Below are 19,114 nucleotides of genomic sequence, written 5' to 3'. Positions count from 1 at the left end.
CAAGAAAAAGACTGGATGTTTTCAAGACCTAAATGATATCTTACTGATTGTGGACATAGCTGGTATGTTTGGTGTAGAGTCCTAGCCTACTTCCTAGAGGGACCTTGGAGAAAATTTGAACAGAACCCTAGAAAACTTCTCATTTTCCTGACATTATCCAGCGAACGCATCTCTGTTTAAAGTTCCTGGTCTTACTCAAATTCAATTTTTTGTAAGATTTTTTAAATTTATGTATTATAGACTGCCCTAACTAAAGTTGCTCTTCTTTGTAAGCTACTCTTAGTATCTTAAAAAAGGATGATTGGCCAAAGAGAGAACAAAAGATATTGTGCAGAAAATGAAACTCTTACTATTTAATTTGACAGTTCTTTTCACTCATTTCATTTAGGTTAATGACCATTTGTAATATTCTCCCAATTTGAAACAAAGGGCAGATGTTCATCTAATATTTTGTACGATGATGATAGAATTTTGTAAATGTGGGTGCTAATTATGGGGTAATTAAGTTTTATGCTACTTTTCATTTTGTTTTCTAGCACTGCAAAATACAACATAATCACATTCCTTCCAAGATTTCTCTACTCTCAGTTCAGAAGAGCTGCTAACTCATTTTTTCTCTTTATTGCACTGCTTCAGGTAAAGTCACGTTATAAAATTTAGCTCAAAGTCAAATGTTCAGATATTAATAAATGTTTTTGTTAAGCCGGTGACCAATCTTGCAAAGCTTATCTAAACACAGAGAGACAAGCTGGTTTGGGTGGACATTTCCAGGTCCTGCTGCAAGCAATGTCAGAATTCCCCTGACATTTGATTCACTTTTATTGGCTTATTTTAAACATTCGGTAAATTTGCTATGACAGGAATGAAATTTGATGGTAAAGGGGAATGGGACTTTCCCCCCATATTAACATTCATTTATTGATATTATTAAATATCAATTAAAATATTAATTAAACATTAATTTATTTTAAGTAACTGTTCTGAACCTTAAGGTATAAGAATTTCCATTTTAAAACTAGTTTCTTCTTGTATTTGCGTTCGTAGTCATCAGGAAAACAAAGTTTCATTTTATTAAAAAAACACACATTCATTGTAAAAATCATTAGAAAACACAACAAAGAGACCTGAAGAAAAAAAATTAAAGCAACTATTTTTCTGCCACTCAGAGGCAACTACTCTTAACCCTCACAGTGTCAGTCTTCCTGGTCTCTCCCTTCCTCCCACATATTGTTTACTGATTTAGCTTACAAAAAGACGATTAGAGAATACATAGGTTTTGTATTCTACTTTAACCATGTGATAATGTGTGGATATTTCCCCATGTGATTCGGTGTGTTTTTAGAATATCATTTTTTATGATTATATGGTAGTTACCTAACTCCCCTCTGTAGGTGTTAGTCGTGCACAGGACAGCTTGTCCTGAAGCGAGCCCCCACCCTCTTCCACAAACTGCCCCCCTCTGTGTTAGTCGGCTGCAGTAGTAAAAGCACCGAAGTGTAGTTTAAGAGGCACTAAGACTTGGTTGTTTTTATACGTATTATAAACCTACTAGTTCTCACTGGATTTCTTTTTTTTTCTTCCCCCAAATAGCAAATACCTGATGTATCCCCAACAGGTCGCTACACAACCCTGGTTCCTCTCTTATTTATTTTAGCTGTGGCAGCTATCAAAGAGATCATAGAGGATATTGTAAGTGCTTCATTTTTTCATAAATAAATATGACTAATTTTATATGCATATCTTAAAATATTAGTTTCTCTTTAAGTTTAACGCTCGACACAAGTTGTTTAAAATGCCCGTTCAACTTAAAGACATATAGAATACGCTCTGGAGTCCATTGCTCTTAGATTCTACAGGATTACTGTGACAGAATGCTTGGCAGAGTGTTCTCTGCCTTGGTAGTTTAGTAACAAAAGAAATTATATTAAATGCAATAGCTGGCTTGGAGAGAAAACTGTATCTGACCATTATTTTCATTCATGCCCAATGTTCAATTTGATTATTTCAAGTTAAACATAGTTACGTCCAAATTATCTCAATGCAAAGGGTCTTATAACATAGGTTTTATTTTTAATTCATATGCACGTTTTTTACTTTAAATGCCACTGATTCCTTTTCATCTTTAGTAGTTCTAAGCTTCCTTTTATCTTACTGAAAGAAAGTAATGACATTTGCTATTTTTATTACACTCTAGTAGCTGAGAAAAGGGGAAGTCAATTTCCTGTTCATAAAATAAGTTCCCCCAACTAAATTCAGACTTTTCTTTTTCCTCTCTTTTACCGTTATTTTAACTCCCTTATTGAGGAAGCCAATTTTTTTTTTCTATGCTCTTTAAATACTTGGCCTATCTGAAATGACCTTCTGTGGAGCCTTAGACCTATCTGAAATGACCTTCTGTTGAGTCTTAGGCAAGTCAGACAGTAAGGCGAGGAAGGTCTGAGACATTCTCTAGGAAGCTCCAGTTTAAAGTTGCACAAATATTTATATTATTTCTGTGGAGAATCAAATTGAAAAGGGTCAAGTGTCCATTTAGATCATCCAAAACATTCAAGTGGCTAACAGACAGAGGTTGTATGTCCGTGTGCTTTTGTGTAAAACATCACCATCCTCTTCATCGGAGATGACATGCTTGATGGGGACCACGAGCGGAAAATTTAAGGGACCCTCTTTTTTACCTATATTGTTCCACACAGACTGACCATCCTTTAAATTGCGCTTGGATCTCGCAATCTATAAGGCTCGGTCTTCCCTGTAATTTGTCTCTTTGTTCGCCTTATGTGCTCTCTTTTCTTTCTTTGACATAGTTTTAGTTAAGTGCGTATTATTAACTAGACATTGTGCTGTGGTTTTACAAATATTTTTCTTCAATAACATTATAAGCTGGATATTAATCCCATTTTAAAGGTAAGGAAGCTGGGGCTGAGAGAGGTCATGAAACGTGTCCGAGAAATGGTCGGGATCAGATTCCATCTCCTCCAGGGCTCTTTTTCTGTATTGTGGCCACCCGCAATGGCATGACTCACATCTGTTGGGTTTCTGGGATCCATGTACTTGTTTTATATCCTTGACATCTACTAAGTCTTCCAGCCACTCTCTAAAGGATTGCTGGTATTATCCCCATTTTATAGATAAGGGAGAGGAGGCACAGAGGAGCAAGGTAACTCGCCCAGGGTCTCACAGTTAATAACTGGTGCTATGAGAATTCAAAACAAGGCAGTTTTGTTCTAGAACTCCATGTTATTATCGCTGCTCTCAGCTGCCGGTCCTGTCTTTTTTCTTTTTCCCTAACAAAACTATAAACTCTCTAGCTATGGCTTTAATACCCCTCTTTATGAAAACAAATGGTAAATAAATTGATATCCTAGACTTTCTTTGTTGTTGTTATTGTTGTTGTTTTTTTAAACAAACTCTTAGGGGCCCGTGGGTGGCTCAGTGGGTTAAGCCTCTGCCTTTGGCTCAGGTCATGATCTCAGGGTCCTGGGATCGAGCCCCATATTGGGCTCTCTGCTCAGCGGGGAGACTGCTTCCCCTTCTCTCTCTGACTGCCTCTCTGCCTACTTGTGATCTCTCTCTCTCTCTGCCAAATAAATAAATAAAATCTATAAATAAATAAATAGATAGAATAAATGATTCATTGTTTGCATATAACACCCAGTGCTCCGTGCAGTACATGCCTTCCTTAATACCCATTGCCAGGCTCAACCATCCCTCTCCCCACCGCCCCTCTGAAACCCTCAGTTTATTTGCCGTAATCCGTAATCTCTCATGGTTTGTCTGCCCCTCTGATTCCCCCCACTTCATTTTTCACTTTCTTCTTTTAATGTCATCTGTGTTATTCCTTATGTTCCACATATGAGTGAAACCATATGATAATTGTCTTTCTCTGCTTGACTTATTTCACTCAGCATAATCCCCTCCAGCTCCATCCATGTCGATGAAAAGGGTGGGTATTCATCCTTTCTGATGGCTGAGTCATATTCCATTGTGGACCATATTGGACTATATCTTTATCCATTCATCTGTTGAAGGACATCTTGGCTCCTTCTGCATTTGGCTATTGTGGACTTGGCTGCTATGAACATGGAGTACATGAGCCCCTTCTTTTCACTACATCTGTATCTTTGGGGTAAATATCCAGTAGTGCAATTGCTGGGTCATAGGATAGCTCTATTTTTGACTTTTTGAGGAAACTCCACACTGTTTTCCAAAGCGGCTGCACCAACTTGCATTCCCACCAATAGTGTAAGAGGGTTCTCCTTTCTCTACATCCTCTCCAACATTCGTTGTTTCCTGCCTTATCAATTTTGGCCATTCTAACTGGTATAAGGCGGAATCTCAATGTGGTTTTGATTTGAATTCCCCTGATGGCTAATGATGTTGATCATTTTTTCATGTGATGCCAACTCTTATGGTAAGGGTCAAGATTGGTTGTTAAATTGATAATATTCACCATGAAAAACATGCCTTCTTTACTATACACTTGTTAACTTAATTCTTCAAAAAAGAAAAACAAACATAATTTTTGAAAGTCCATGGTGTTCAGAGACCAAAGATGAGGAAGAGATGAGTGAGTAAAAGAAGGCAGGTTGGAGCTTGCAGTCAAGTAGGGGAGACAGACATTAATCAAGTAACCACACTAGCTCTTGTAAGAATTAAATAATTCACTGAAGTCCTTAGAACAGTACCTAGTTCTAGAAAGTGATGAATAAACGTTAACTGTATTATCATCATCCAAAAGTCCTTTTGACTAAAATTTAGAAAATGGGTTGGAAAGAACAGGATGTGAATACAGTAGTTAGAGGAATATTTTAGTAGCTGGTATTTAAAAAATGGGGAGATTTAGACCAGGTGGCATTGCAGATAAAGCAACATAGAGAAATGAATTCAATATTGCTTTAAGAATAGAATCGATAAGACTTTTCACCATCCAACATGCTGCATACCCTACTTCTTTGACTCACATTCTCTCTCCAACCACTAGAATGTAAGTTCCATAAAGAGCAAGAGTTTTGTCTCTTGTTCATGGCTATATCCTCACCAATAGTAACAGGACCTGGCTCATGGTGTTCTGTAAATATTCGTGAATGAAGAAGGATTCGATGGGAGTGAGAGAGAGGAGAAGATGCCAGGATGACTCTCGAGTTCCTGGTTTGTGCAAGTAGATGGCGTATGGCTCCATGTCTGAGAACAAGGACGAAGGCTTGGGGGTTAAAGTCTTAGTTTGCCTTGTGGACCTAGCTGGAGATGCCTTTGAGATTGCCAGAGGGAGATGTCAAGGAGGCTATAGGATGTAACTCTCTGGAGCTCAGATGAGAGCCTTGGCTGCTATCTATTGATGTATCAGTTACAAGTGAAACTGCAGGTCCGGATGAGCTGAGCTGGGAAGAGAGTACAGAGTAAGAAGCAAAGAGGGCCAGGGAGTAAGCCTTGAGGAATTCTATCCCTGTATAACGAGATAGGAGATGAAGAAGGGACCAAGGTACAGTGGAACACCCGGGCAAGGATAAGATAAGAAACACTTAGAAGTGTGGGGGAAGGGTTCCCAGGAGGAAGTGGTCAACACTACATACCTCAGTATTCTAAAGTTCATGGCATTATTTACACAGGACACTTTATTGGTGCACTGCCAATTAAATATTGATAATACCAAGTAATTCACCAGGCCTCAGTGATAGGAAATGAATTCTCACTCTAGGACAGTGGAGATATTTGAACTCATGGAATAACTGTATTGTTTCCTGAAGTGTCCATTTTAGAAGGAGTGATAATTTGTTTGGGATTGAGAGATTCTTTTTTTTTTTTTTTTTTTAAATAGTTGTAAGATTAGAATCTGCCTATCTGGAGGGATCCTTATGTATATTCAACACAAGCGTTTCCTGACGAGCGACCTAATTCATTCTGTGGCGGGAAGGCTAAGGAAAGAGATGCACCTGTGCAAGAATTCTCTGTAGATGGAAAATAATGTTCAGGATCTCCTTGGGTTTCACAATGATTAAATTTCCTGATTAAGTGGAATGTTTCATTAATTCACTTTTCTTTGCCTCCATCAGTTAGAAGTCTTAACTATTTTCTGTCACAAGTGTGCATTGTTTTGGAAATACTTGCACCTCTTTCAAATACCTAAATTTGCTTTGAACCATTATTTTGGAATCAAAATTTATTTTGGGTTACTTTCTAGTTTTCCATAGATCTTTACGAATAAAAAAGAGTTAAGTATTTGAGAGTTTCATCAATTATAAAATATTCTCTACTGATGCTACAAATTTAAACTTTAAAAATTCATTGAAGAACATTTGCTGGTAAATCATAAGCTTACTTCTGGGAGCAATAATTTGCTTAATGAAAGTGTACATTTTTGCAGTTTTATTAGTGAGGGTTTTGCTCTGAGAAAGAATTGTAGTGTGTCCCTGCTTCTGGATGTGGCAAGAATTATTTTCTACAGGCCTGCCATAGAGGCGTTTTGAATGCCCTATTTGCATTTTGTGCAGTTCAATGGCTGATTGTTTGTGGGAACTGAGTTCACACTGCCAGCTATTAGGACAGTCCTCCTGAGTGGTGCTCTTTGGGAAGGAGCGCTAATCCACAACTCCGGCCTTCCCTCTCGGAGAGTATGGCCATATTTGCCATGTGATTCCAAAAACCATATTTTTTCTCAAATGGAAAAATTAGGCACTCCTTTGTTTCACATTCATTCCAACCTAACTATGCAAGTAAAAGTAAAAGTAACTATTCCAAGTCTATGCAGGTAAATCTAACCTTGAGCTTTAAAGATAGGATTTTTGAGTTCATAGTTAGTTATACTCAACACTTTTCTGTAATGTCAACAGAGGCTGGTGTGTTACACTTGATGCTGTAAGGTTAGACAGAAGCCATGGAAAACCTCTAGTTGAACTGTAGACGAGATCGCTTCCCCTGGCCGCTCAAATTCTCTCCCTTCTCTGACCTTTTGTTTCTTTTGCTCTCTGTTCTAAAACCTTGGCTTATGTGACTCTTCAGACTCACCCATCTAGACTTAGGCCAACTCCTCTGTTCAGCATTTAATTTTTTTGGTGCCTTTGGGTGGAAGGAGATATGATCATGTGATTCCGTGGTTTATGATGGGGAGAAGGGACCATTGAGAAGCAGTGGATGGAAGAGGCTTTATGCAAATGGTATATGTGTTTTTAGTCAGTGACACATCAACATGTCATTAAATTATGGAGGATGTACTCAGCCTAATTAGATAATGAATTTCATAAGAGCTGACAATATTTCAGTGCCACTATTAAACGGTAGTTGTTACAGATAATTCTCTTGGGCAGTCTTTTTTAAGTGAATTATTTAAGTAAAAATCTAAATCAGCCTTTCCCATTACATTAAAATTTTAATCTTAACCTGTATCATAATGTACGATCTTCTGCGGACTGCACAGCTGTGCTCCCAGAAGAGGAGTACTGTATGACGATGCTATAGATCGTGTTTTTAATTTTAAAATTCCCACACACCCTCTAATTCTTCTTATCACCCCACCGCAGCATGCTTATAAAATTGATATGGATCTGAAAGGCAAAAGCTTTTGAGAAACATAAGTTGAAAGAAACCTTTCTTGTTGTAGCTGCTACTCTGTTTCATTAATCTCATCCACTTTTTCACAGTTTCTGTTTTTGCTTTTAAACTTTAGAAACGTCATAAAGCTGATAATGCAGTGAACAAGAAACAGACACAAGGTAGGATTTTTACATTTTATTTCTCCTGTCAGATACAGTAATGTGTACCAATCACTTCAATTAAATGTAATTAAATTGAAAATACTGTGTATCTCTTAAGTTCTTGTTCCAGGATAACCTTGTTTTTTTGTACAATTTATTAGCATGACACTTAAATTCACATTAGAATGATTTACAGTGGTAATACTTTTGAAAGAAAACGTTTTTAATACATTTAATTGCCTCATAGCAATGTGTTCTAAAATACTGACCATGAAATCAGCAGATGTTTTGACATGTTAAGTGCTGCAAGATGTCTGTATTTTGTTGGTGATCAATAGATGTTACTCTAGGTAAGACTGATAGAAAACAATCAGATGTGGTGTTACTTGTTAAAAGGCATGTTGGAAGTACTTTGTGTTATACTATACATACAGATGATATATACCCAGAAATAAACAAAAACCTGGCCAGCTTCTGGGAAACACATGACATTTTGATATGGCTCTTTTGTTGTGGGTCTCTTTTTGACACAGAGAAAAACAAAATGACCTCTAGCACAAGAACATAACTAGACCATAATGCTCTTAGATTTAAAAAAAAAAAAAAAAAAAAAAAAGGGCACCTGTGCGGCTCAGTGGGTTAAAGCATCTGCCTTCGGCTCAGGTCATGATTGCAAGGTCCTGGGATCGAGCCCTGTATTGGGCTCTCTGCTCAGCAGGGAGCCTGCTTCTCCCTCTCTCTTTCTGCTTCCCTCTCTGCCTACTTGTGATCTCTGTCAAACAAATAAATAAAATCTTAATTAAAAAAAAAATAGCCAGGAACATGTGAAGTAGACATCTCATCCCATCCCTGAGCTTGCCTGCCCCATCTGAGAATCTCATCCCTCTCTGAAGTTCCCTGATAGGATAAGGATCAGCCTTGTCTGCCAAAGTTAGCTGGTGATTAAAAATAGTATTTTTATACTGCTGTGATTTTTATGGGACCTGCCAAATACCCTGCTTTTCTTCCAAAGGGATCATCTGCTTATGCCCTCCCCTAAAGGATTTTCTGCTGATTTTTTATACAAAGGGTACATTTATTTAAGTATCACTTAATAAATTAAAATATTTACTGAGATTCTTTATTATGGGACATGTGAGAAAGCATAAGATATGATCTTGTATGGATCAAAATGAAAGATTTGGATTAGCTGATCTCAGTGTCTCTCTAGATTTTTCAAAGTGACAAATAATGCTTCCTATATTAAGTCCTGCGTGGATCTAAAAGGAGAGAAAATTTGGGGGTAATTTGAGGTTTATCTTCAATCTTAGGGAACACTTCGAATGAGCAGAGACGTCCAGATGGGAAGACCTTACACATATGTTGAGTGAGAAAGAGGGAAGAGAGGTTATCTTGAACAGAAATGAAAAAGGCTACTGGATTGCCTTGTTGAACCATTACCAGAGTGTCAGATGAAGAAAGGAGATTCATGTCAAAGGGAAGCAAACACATGATTAAAAAGGAAAGCCAAGGTCAAATTTTCCAGGGCCTGAATCCCAACTGAAGGAGATTCCAACTTTTCTTGAGTATGCTGAGTAGCTCTTGAAGGTTTACAAGCCAAAAAGAGACAGGATGACCATCCAGACTCAAGTTGGAGAACAGAGTAAGAGGCTATTGGTAGCCAGGGGAACAAAGGAACTCTAGGAATTTGGGTGGGAAGAGACAACAAAAGGAATTGAAAGGGTAAAAAATCCAGATGTTACTGGTACTGGTGTTTTGGACAGTATGCAAAAATACATTTGCATTTGTTGCCATGTTGCTTAGAATATTTAATAACAGCTTTTGAACCAAAAATATGTAACTGTTTTTTTGATACATAATGTATCTTGTAGCTATCTACAAGAGCTATCTTCAGGGACTAGCAGTTATCAATCCTCGAGCCTTGCCCCAAGAAATCAATAATGTTTAACTGAAGAGCAACCATCATAGCTATGATGATTTTAGGCTACTATACCTTGTACTGATGGGTTTCCCAATATTCCAGGTACTTACCTACTTCCCCAAATCCTCCCTTTTTTCTTCTATCTAGAGAAAATATTTCTTAATTATCATTCTCTGTTCATCAGTTTATCCTGGATTAACCAGATTAGCTCTATGGCTAAAAATGAACAGGCAAGTAAGAGAGAAAGCTTCCCTAGTATATAAAACTCAGGTCAAAAATAAAACATTAGGACTTAATAGCTATAAAAACCATCCTAAAATCAACAGAAAACTTAAGAATTCTATATCCAAGAAAGTCTGACTTTTAGTTTGATACTTAAGTTTATTTTCTGAGGGAATAGTATTTTTTTTTCTTTGCCTCGCTGAATGTTGGTTATCTTTTTGTTTTGCAGTTAATAGGAGATAACAGAAATGTTTTGAGTAGGATACTGTTTGCTGTAAGATAACTGAAATTGCTTAATACAAAAGCCATCTGTTGTCATTAGACCAGAATGAAATTCAATTTGCTTTCCTGAATTGAGACAAGAATGGATGTAGGAGTGGGAAGGGGGGGCTATTTTTTGACAGATAATTCATCTTTTGGCAGGCATTTGAAGTATTTAACTTAAATTTTCATTTTATAAATGTTTACCAAGACCATATAATATGTGAGAGGATACCTTTCTGTCAGATTCAAATATTAATCCTCTTTCCTTAGAGAAATTAGTATTTGTCTCCTCATTTTACATCAAAGCACTAGAGTGACTTTTTTTTGTCACTCCCTAATGAGTTCAAAAATATAAATTCATAATTTCATTTATAACATTTTCATCCACTTGACTGTAGACTATCTGATGCCTCATTTTCATCATTATGCAATTTCATCCATGCAGTTATGGATTTGGGACCTAACTCACAACTTCATAAACTTTACCTTTTGAGCCTATCATCAGCACTTATGGGAACAAGCCATTTCTTGTCCTAGAGACAGAGAAGTTGCCTAGGTAGACGGTTCAGTGGGCTTACCATGCGAAACTATATATTGCTCTCTGAGGACCTACCTGCTGAGGGAGAGCAAACTGATGGTCAGAAGCCCAGGGAGTATGAGTGAACCTTTGAGGATTGTGGTTCACTCCTCCCAATGAGCTGTGATTGCTTCTCTGGGCCCCCGTGTTTTTCTCATGTGATGGTGTGCATACCCTGGACTACATAGGTGTATCTTTGTACTCCCCAAACCTCTTAGCCCAGAGGCCTGTATGGGTGGACGAACCTCTTACCACGGAGAAACTCGAATGCAGACAGAAAAGCAAAAAGAGACTAGAAATGAAAGGAGCCTTCTTGGGCGCCTGGGTGGCTCAGTTGGTTAAGCGACTGCCTTCGGCTCAGGTCATGATCCCGGAGTCCCGGAATCGAGTCCCGCATCGGGCTCCCAGCTCCATGGGGAGTCTGCTTGTCCCTCTGACCTTCTCCCCTCTCATGCTCGCTCTCTCTCTCACCCTCTCTCTCAAATAAATAAATAAAAATCTTAAAAAAAAAAGAAAGGAGGCTTCTTGAAAATTCATTATCTGGGGTATAAACAAGACAAAAGGCAGTGTTTCAAAACACTGTGTCCGAGACTGATTTGCAGACACTGATGAAATGCTAATGCAATGGAAGCTTTTGCTGTCTTTTTACCTTCACTGCTGAAGTGATATCATCGCTTTGCCTTCTATGAACACAGTACTGTGTCCACTTACCACTTCCGTTACTGAAAGCTCCAGAGCACTGCCAAATTCAGAATGCCCTGGTTTTCTTTGCATCTAAACTAACCTTCATTTTCTTTGATTTCTTCCTCAATACTTGAACTAAAAGTATTTGATATACCTCTCTGCATGTGTCTACACACACACTGGGGCAGTCTCTATCCCTCATCTGGGTTGTTTTGCCACATTTAGCTCTGCAGGAATTTGCAAATTGTAAATTCATTATTATCATTCTAATATGTAAATTGAAGACAGTCTCTGATTTTATGATAGTGGTTGAGCTAGTTCTTTTTCAATTGTAAACCCATATTTACATTTTTTTTTTCCCTTGAAGTAAGCTATTGTGCCTAGTGTGCCAGTATTTCAAGTGGAAGGTAGTTTCACATAAAATCACAGTGCAGAGCCCTGGGAAAAGATGGGCCTCAGGTGCAGACTAAAGAAGATATTGAGGATCTTAAAAATTAGAATTTAGAAAAAGAAAAAATGCCCCCTAATGGAATAGATTTGCTTTAAAAAAAAAAAAAAATCCCGGGTTTAGGGGCACCTGGGTGGCTCAGTGGGTTAAAGCCTCTGCCTTCGGCTCAGGTCATGTTCCTGGGATCGAGCCACACATCAGGCTCTCCGCTTGGCGGGGAGCCTGCTTCCTCCTCTCTCTCTGCCTACTTGTGATCTCTCTCTGTCAAATAAATAAGTTAAAAAAAAAAAAATCCTGGGTTTGGATCTCTTCCCTGAAGGATGATGTATATACATTCCACCAGTGAGACTAAATGGGCGGTAACCTGTGGTTCCTGGTAACCCATCAGTCACCTGATTTGATGCTGTAGTTGAACAAGGACCACCATTAATTATTAGTTGGTCTGTTTCACACCTGGTTTTATTTTGTAGCAGCCATTAGAGTCAGTTTTTAATAAAGTTGTTTTTCTCTGTTTTAATTGAGAAAAGGACCACAGCAACTAGGCATGTAGCTGAAAATCTCAGATCTTATCTTGAGCTCTGTCTTCCTGACTTGGAGCTACCTCACCCTTCTCAGAAGTGGAAGTGAGGTGGTGGGTGCTGATAGCCGCCAGGAGGCTGCTTCCCTGCGGGGCACAGTATCACCTTCCTGCCCCCGGAAACCAGTGCCCCCTCAAAGCTCTTTGTAGGAAGGGTGTGCAGTTGTCCTGGGTGGACTGGTGATAAGCGTGAAGTGATCTACTCACAGGCTGAATCCCTCTGGAGGAGTTCATTCCATGCTAAGGGACTTAAGGTCACACCAGGCTCCTGCTTGTTGGAAAAGCCGAGCCACTGCCTTGGTGTCTCCCTGGAGGTAGCCCCGTGTCAGAGCCATCCTGTAGACCCGAGTAGACACTCTGCCACGTGGGCATCATCTTACCTATAAATAGCTCTTACGGAATATTGTTTGCATGATCTGAAATATGAGGCTTAAAAATTGAGCACATGTACGGCCTAAATCATGTTTCAGCCCCTTATAAGATAGCTAATATTTTCAAATAATTGCGAAGATCTTAGGGTGCATAAATTGAACTGGTTAGGTATTTTCAACAGTAGCTCTGGAGAGAGAGCCCACATTTATCTGAGGGGAAAGAGAAGCCCAGATTGTCTTTCATTTGACCCATGAATGCAAGTTGCCCACTGAGGAGCAGACACGCACTGAGGAAATTTAGGGCCGTTGTTAAAGTAAGAAAGGAAAATCAGGTGGGCCTCTGAGCGTTAGCTGTCTCACTTGAGGGAGTCCTCGCTGAGCATATACTCTGCGGAAGACCCAGTACAGAAAAACGCAAAAAGAAACCAGGCTGCGTTCTTGTTCTCCATGAAATTAGGATCTCGTGGAGAGGGAAGATGGTCACTAATTTATGATGCATATAATTCTAGTTGCTAGAACAACTAGAAGGGGCCAAACGAGAGCAGCAGGAATTCCAAAATGTCATTTTCGAGGTTTGTGAAGGATGAGTGGGCTTTTCAGTAAACAGAGCTATTGGGATGGTAGCAGTGGGTGATTCAGGAGGAGGTGGAAAGGCAGAGATGTATCGTGGGAACAGCAAATAGTCTATTTTGGCCAGAACATAAGATACCTGTCACAGAGCAATGGAGGCAGGGGTGGGAAGGCAAGTTAGGGTCCTTTTTTGGATGCTTTTGAAAACCAGGGTAGAGACGTTGGAAGGAATTAGTGGAGAGTATGGCTACGTTCCTAGTTGTACTTTTAGAAGAAGAATTTGACAGCTGCGTGGAGAGGGGGAGGTGTGAGGAGCAGAGAGATTGACTTTTGATTAACCAGGGAGCGGGGCTAGGGCGTGATGATGGGAAGGCGAAGAAAAACCCACAGCAGACAGATCCAACTAGACTCAGGCAAAGGCGAGAGAATCTTGTCAAGCACCAAATGCTGGCAAATTAGACTGGGACACCCACTGCGTCCAGCATTTAAGAAGTCACGATTCTTCACAGGGGCTCCAGCTCTAAGCTGCAGAGCCCCAGCAAAACTGTAGGAACCAAAGCCCAGTTTCGAGAACAGTGGAATTATTTACTGCTGACGCAACGCAGGGAGATCTTTCTTTCAAGGAATTGTTCGATTAAGTGATTAAAAAAAAAAAAAAAGCAAATGATTCATGGCTCTGGGAGCAGGATTGAGGAAAAATGTTTTGAGAAAAGGAGATTGCTGACTCTTTTGCCCTGATCATGTCTTCTCACCATATTTTGTTTTTATGAGTCACTCGTTCAAAAACAGCTTTCTGGACGCACCCATAGAGTCTCTAGAGGCCTCCCTAGGGTCCCAGGATTCATTCATTTTTTTTTTTTAAAGATTTTATTTATTTATTTGAGCGAGAGCAAGGGGAACACAGGAGCAGGGGCAGAGGGAGACAGAGAAGCAGACTCCCCACTAAGTAGGGAGCCAGACATGGGGCTCAATCCCAGGACCCTGGGATCATGACCTGAGCCAAAGGATAGATGCTTAACTGACTGAGCCACCCAGGCACCCTGCTAGAAGTTTATTCCTAAGAAACTCTCAGTGATGCTGATACTGCTAGTGAGGCTGGCGCATTGTTAAGTCTCATAAATTTGGTGATAGAAATAGTATCAACTAATTGAAAAGCCGTATATAGAATATGGACGAGAGCAGTATTCAGAAAGTTCCATCCTTCTTTTTTGCTGATAGACTCTAAGCAGATGGTTATTTAACTTGACTTGTATATGCAAATTCATGGAGAAGAGTTTTGTGCAACCTCAATGCTTGCCACAAAGAGGTTTCTGCCTTACAATTGTCTTTAGAATGCCAGGGTCTACATAGTGAATGAATTGATGCTTTAATATGGGTATTCTGGCTTTCTTTCCTTCAAAGCCAGGGTCTCAGCTGTGCCCTGCCCTCCTCAGTGCACTACAGCTCCCCTTCAATGCTTACAGCCAGGTAGGAGCTGGAGTGTACCACCTTTGCTGTGGTTTCTCTGTCCTCCGTGACATCAGGAGTGCCCATCATCCTTCTGGAGAACTTGCCTCTTGTTACCGACTTGAAGAAGAGGCATGTTTGCCCAGGAATGGCAGCCCAGTGATTGTTTCAGGAATAGCCTCAGGGGTGGACTGTTTCATTTGCAGGGGTGACAGCTTCTCCCTGAGAAGCTGGTATTAGATTCGAAGTGATTATCTGTACCTGTGCAACGTCTAATTGCGTCCTGAGAGACTGCCGGTTTCTCCAGGGCCTTTGATTAGGGAACTCCCAAGGGACTCTAACAGAATGTTTTCATTTCAAAAAGAAACCCATTACAACAAAGCTGTTCAGTAGTATCCTGCTAAGTAAAATCAGGTGACATTTGAGGTATTTGTTTAAAGTCTGAGTTCTTCTCTGCATACTGCCAGACTAATTAACTGGGTGACAACCGTAGCAGGTGGTTTTGGCTGGAACCACAGAAGAGGAGTTTTTTGCATTTAAAAGAAAGAGCTGTTCAAGCACCATAGGACAGACAGGCCATTCTCCTAATTCTGCCAAAGCAGGCATCACCAATCATCTCCACAGCGCACCTCTTGAACTCTGATACTCTAGATGTGTAAAGTAAGTGTACCTTTGGCCCAAGGAAGCTAAAAGCTCCGAAAAGGATGTGGCATAATTTCTTGCTTCCTCTTAAACTGGTTGGAGCTGGGTCAGAGGAGGTCAGGGATTAAAAATAACTGTGTTGCTATTTCAGTCACCAGCATAATACATGTGATATGGCTTATTTTAATTGTTCTGTGGTTGGATGTTTAGGAACTACTTCCGAAGTAAAGACAACTGTGAATTATGTGATTGACTTTTATCCTTGGCCACTATTCAAGCCTTGATTTTGTACACAGAAACCTTTTTTATGTTGTGAGCTGGTTTTTAACTTCACCAGAATTCTCTGTTATTCCCTGTGTCCTAAAATGGGTTTGGCCTCCAGTCTGAAGAAGTTACACGCTTCTAGTCTTTATTGCTGGGTTCTAGTTTTATATTTCAAGAACAAAAGAAAAAAAGGAAGAGGAGGTTAAAAACCTTTTCTTAGTTCTTATGAGTCTCCAGGTGATGCTGATGCTGGCTGGGGTCCCTAGACTACCAGCTGAGCTGCGAGAATCTGGTACATTCAAAGAAATGTTACTGTACTTGGTTAGGATTCTAACTCAGAGTAGAGACATAAAGGTAACTTCTACTTTGATCAGTCCAGGCCACTGTAACCTTCAGAGTAAATCAGGACCCATCCGATGGACAAAAGTCAAGTGAAGTAACTGATAACAATGTGTGCTCGTCTGGGCTTATAGTCAGTGGAACTTCATTACATGGCTAGTGAGAGCATGGATTGCAGATGATTCTTAGGGAAGTAATCCCATCATATCTGTTAAAGGTTCAAACACAAATGCCCTAGAGCCAGCAACGCCCCTTTAAGGATCATGTCCTATAGAATACAGCCATAGAAATAGATTTCAGTGTTGTTTGAGGTGGTAGAAAAAAAAAAAAAGGAAGTCAGAATTCCCATTAATCGGAAGATAGTCAAATACGTTCTGCTAACAGTTTTTGTGTAAAACAGTTCTTTACAGCTGGACTGGAATAGCTGTGTGCTTATCTCAGGGATTTCCTAGGGCCAAGAGCGGAACAAGATAGACCAGCTGGTGATTTGTAATGTGCTATCTAGGGTTTGAAACTCCCCCTGGTGGCACCCAAGACCAGCTTCTCTGCTTAGATTAAGGGTTGTGTCTTTGTATCGATTGATGGTTCACTTGGTATAAACTGTTACATAGTCTGCCTTGGCTAACTGGGGCTATAAACGATCCCTTGGAAATTTTCCCCAGGCTTCCTTGAAATTGAGATTTATCGAACATATCTTGGAGATTCGAAATACCTGTCCTAGGTGGATGTGATGAAATGTCCCAGGAAACATGTATGTCCCTGGAAACTGTGCCTGGAAGTTTCTCGGACCACCATGCTATCCGTTTTCCGCTGGATCACATTCTCTGTCTTGATGACACTTTTTGTGGGTCTGTCCTATAGAATTTTATGAAACTGTTCGGTTATCTGACTCATTGTAATGGACGGTCCCTATAGTGGTTTTTTTTTTTCAAAAATGGGTCATCTCTGCTGTGTCGTGAGAACATCTATGACATGTTAAGTGGAAAACCAAGCTGTAGAGGAGTAAATTTGTAGAGGAAAGAAAACAAAAGTCCCTGTGTTCATGTTTGTCTAGAGAAAGGTTTGTGAGGATGCACCAGTTAGTATTCCTCATGTTAAGAAACTAGAATGAGGGGCGCCCGGGTGGCTCAGTTGGTTAAGCGTCTGCCTTCAGCTCAGGTCATAATCTCAGAGTCCTGGGATCGAGCCCCGCATTGGGCTCCCTGCACAGTGGGAGCCTCTTCTCTCTCTCCTCCCTGCTTGTGCTCTCTCTCTCGCCGTCACTGTCTGTCCCCCCTCTCTCAAATAAATATATAAAATCTTTAAAAAAATAAATAAAAGTTTCTTTGTCATGTAAATTTTTCAGCAAGCCACATTTCCCTTGTATCTCTTCAAAAGTGAATTTTCAGGAAACGTTTGGGTGGAAGCAGAGAGCCTCTACCCCCCAGAGGTGATACAGGAGGGCAGGTGAACTGAGAGAGAAGGAAGTGCAGAAAAGTCGGTTAGGGGAAGGAGATAGGTAGGTTCAAATGCACAGGAAGAAGTGGTGGTGGCACCTGGGTGGTTCAGTTGGGTAAGCATCCTGGGGTTTCCTGCGCGCCAGCCTGCTTCTCCTTCTGCCTGCTGCTCTGCTACCTGTGCGTGCTCTCTCTCTTTCTCTCTCAGATAAGTCAATAAAATCTTCAAAAAAGTGATGGGAGCAATGTTGAGGGGAAAGGAGCAGCAGGGAGGGAAAATGGAGACATGAGGCAGATCTGAAGGATTGTTTATGGTACTGCAGAAGGTACCCCAGGTTTCCACCTTTGTTACTGAGCAGGGACTCCCTGGCGTGGGCTGCGGAGTTTGGCAAGCCTGTTAGGACACCTCCGTCCTGTTCAGGGGGACCCAGTACAGTGGTTCGGGCTATTTTTAGATGTGAACTAACAAACATCTGCAAAGCAGCAGCATTTCAAGGAGGGCTAGTTCGTTATTTTCTTTTTTGAAGATTGATTTATTTATGTTAGAGAGAGAGCATCAGTGGGGGCAGGGACAGAGAGAGAATCTTTAAGCAGACTCCCTGCTGAGCGCAGAGACCATGAGGTAGGAGGCTCGATCCCAGGACCCCGAGAATGTGACCTGAGCTAAGAACAAGAGGCCAGAGTTTAACTGACTGAGCCACCCAGGTGCCTGGGGAGGGCTGGTTGGGATTACAGATCTAGAAGCTGTGGACTGGAACTGACATCATAGGATACTCATGTTAGTGCATCTGATGGTTACATAAACATTTCCAACGGCTCCCACTGGAACCATTTTAGGAACTTACAAAACTGAGTCTGTTTTAAGCAAATGTTTAAGTAGTTCATTGGCATCTTTTTAGGTACAGTTTTTATTGAGTTATAATTCAAATGCCATAAATTCATTATTTTCAAGGATATATTTCAATGTTTCGTGTAGTCACAAAGTTATAGACCCATTACTGCTGATTCCAGAATATTTTCATCAACCCAGAGAGACACGTATATGTAAGCATTCATTCCCCACACCCCTCTTCCACAAGCTCCTGACATCCATGAATCTATATTCTATATCTATGGATTTGTCTATTCTGGATATTTTATACAAATGGGATCACATAATGTGTGGCCTTTTTTTGTCTGGTTCTTTTCACTTAACATACCCAAGGATTCATTCATGTTGTAGCACCTATCAGCATTTCATTCTTTTTTATGACTGAATAATATTCCATCATTTGGATATACCCCATTTTATTTAACCATTCATGAATTGATGGACATTTGGGTGGTTTCTACCTTTTGGCTATTGTGAATAATGCTACAATAAATATTTGTGTACAAGTTCTTATGTGAACATATGTTTTTAGTTCTCTCGGATATATACTTAGATGTGGATATTCTGGGTCATGGTAGCTCAGTGCTTAACTTTCTGAGGAATTGCCAACATGTTTTTCTAAATAGCTATTTAAAAAAAAAAACAAAACACTGGGTGCATGTATTCTTAACATAGGACCTACTGGGAGGCAGAGTTATATCTTTAGTAAGTCTGTGTAACTATTCTTGCGGTTTCATATGATCTCCCAAACACACCAGTGGATCCAGTTTTCCATCCAGCAAGGACTCACTGAG

General features: G+C 40.1%; 1 protein-coding gene across 4 annotated transcripts in view; it reads left to right on the top strand.

The window, feature by feature from the left end:
- ATP8A1 (ATPase phospholipid transporting 8A1) overlaps window positions 1–19,114 on the top strand; it is a 237,954-nt gene that overhangs the window by 37,662 nt on the left and 181,178 nt on the right. For 3 of the 4 annotated variants that reach the window (XM_032334198.1, XM_032334197.1, XM_032334199.1), the window contains exons 3-5: window positions 537–636; window positions 1,591–1,689; window positions 7,661–7,706. In XM_032334198.1, the coding sequence (XP_032190089.1) occupies window positions 537–636; window positions 1,591–1,689; window positions 7,661–7,706 (245 nt within the window). Of the gene's footprint in view, window positions 1–536; window positions 637–1,590; window positions 1,690–7,660; window positions 7,707–19,114 lie in introns of those variants that run through there. The other variant, XM_032334200.1, reaches the window with a different exon arrangement.

This window comes from Mustela erminea, chromosome 2 (genome assembly GCF_009829155.1).
Source record: "Mustela erminea isolate mMusErm1 chromosome 2, mMusErm1.Pri, whole genome shotgun sequence".
NCBI classification, from domain to species: Eukaryota; Metazoa; Chordata; class Mammalia; order Carnivora; family Mustelidae; genus Mustela; species Mustela erminea.
Note: the sequence above shows the minus strand (reverse complement) of the source record. Positions and strands in the feature narration are given on the sequence as shown.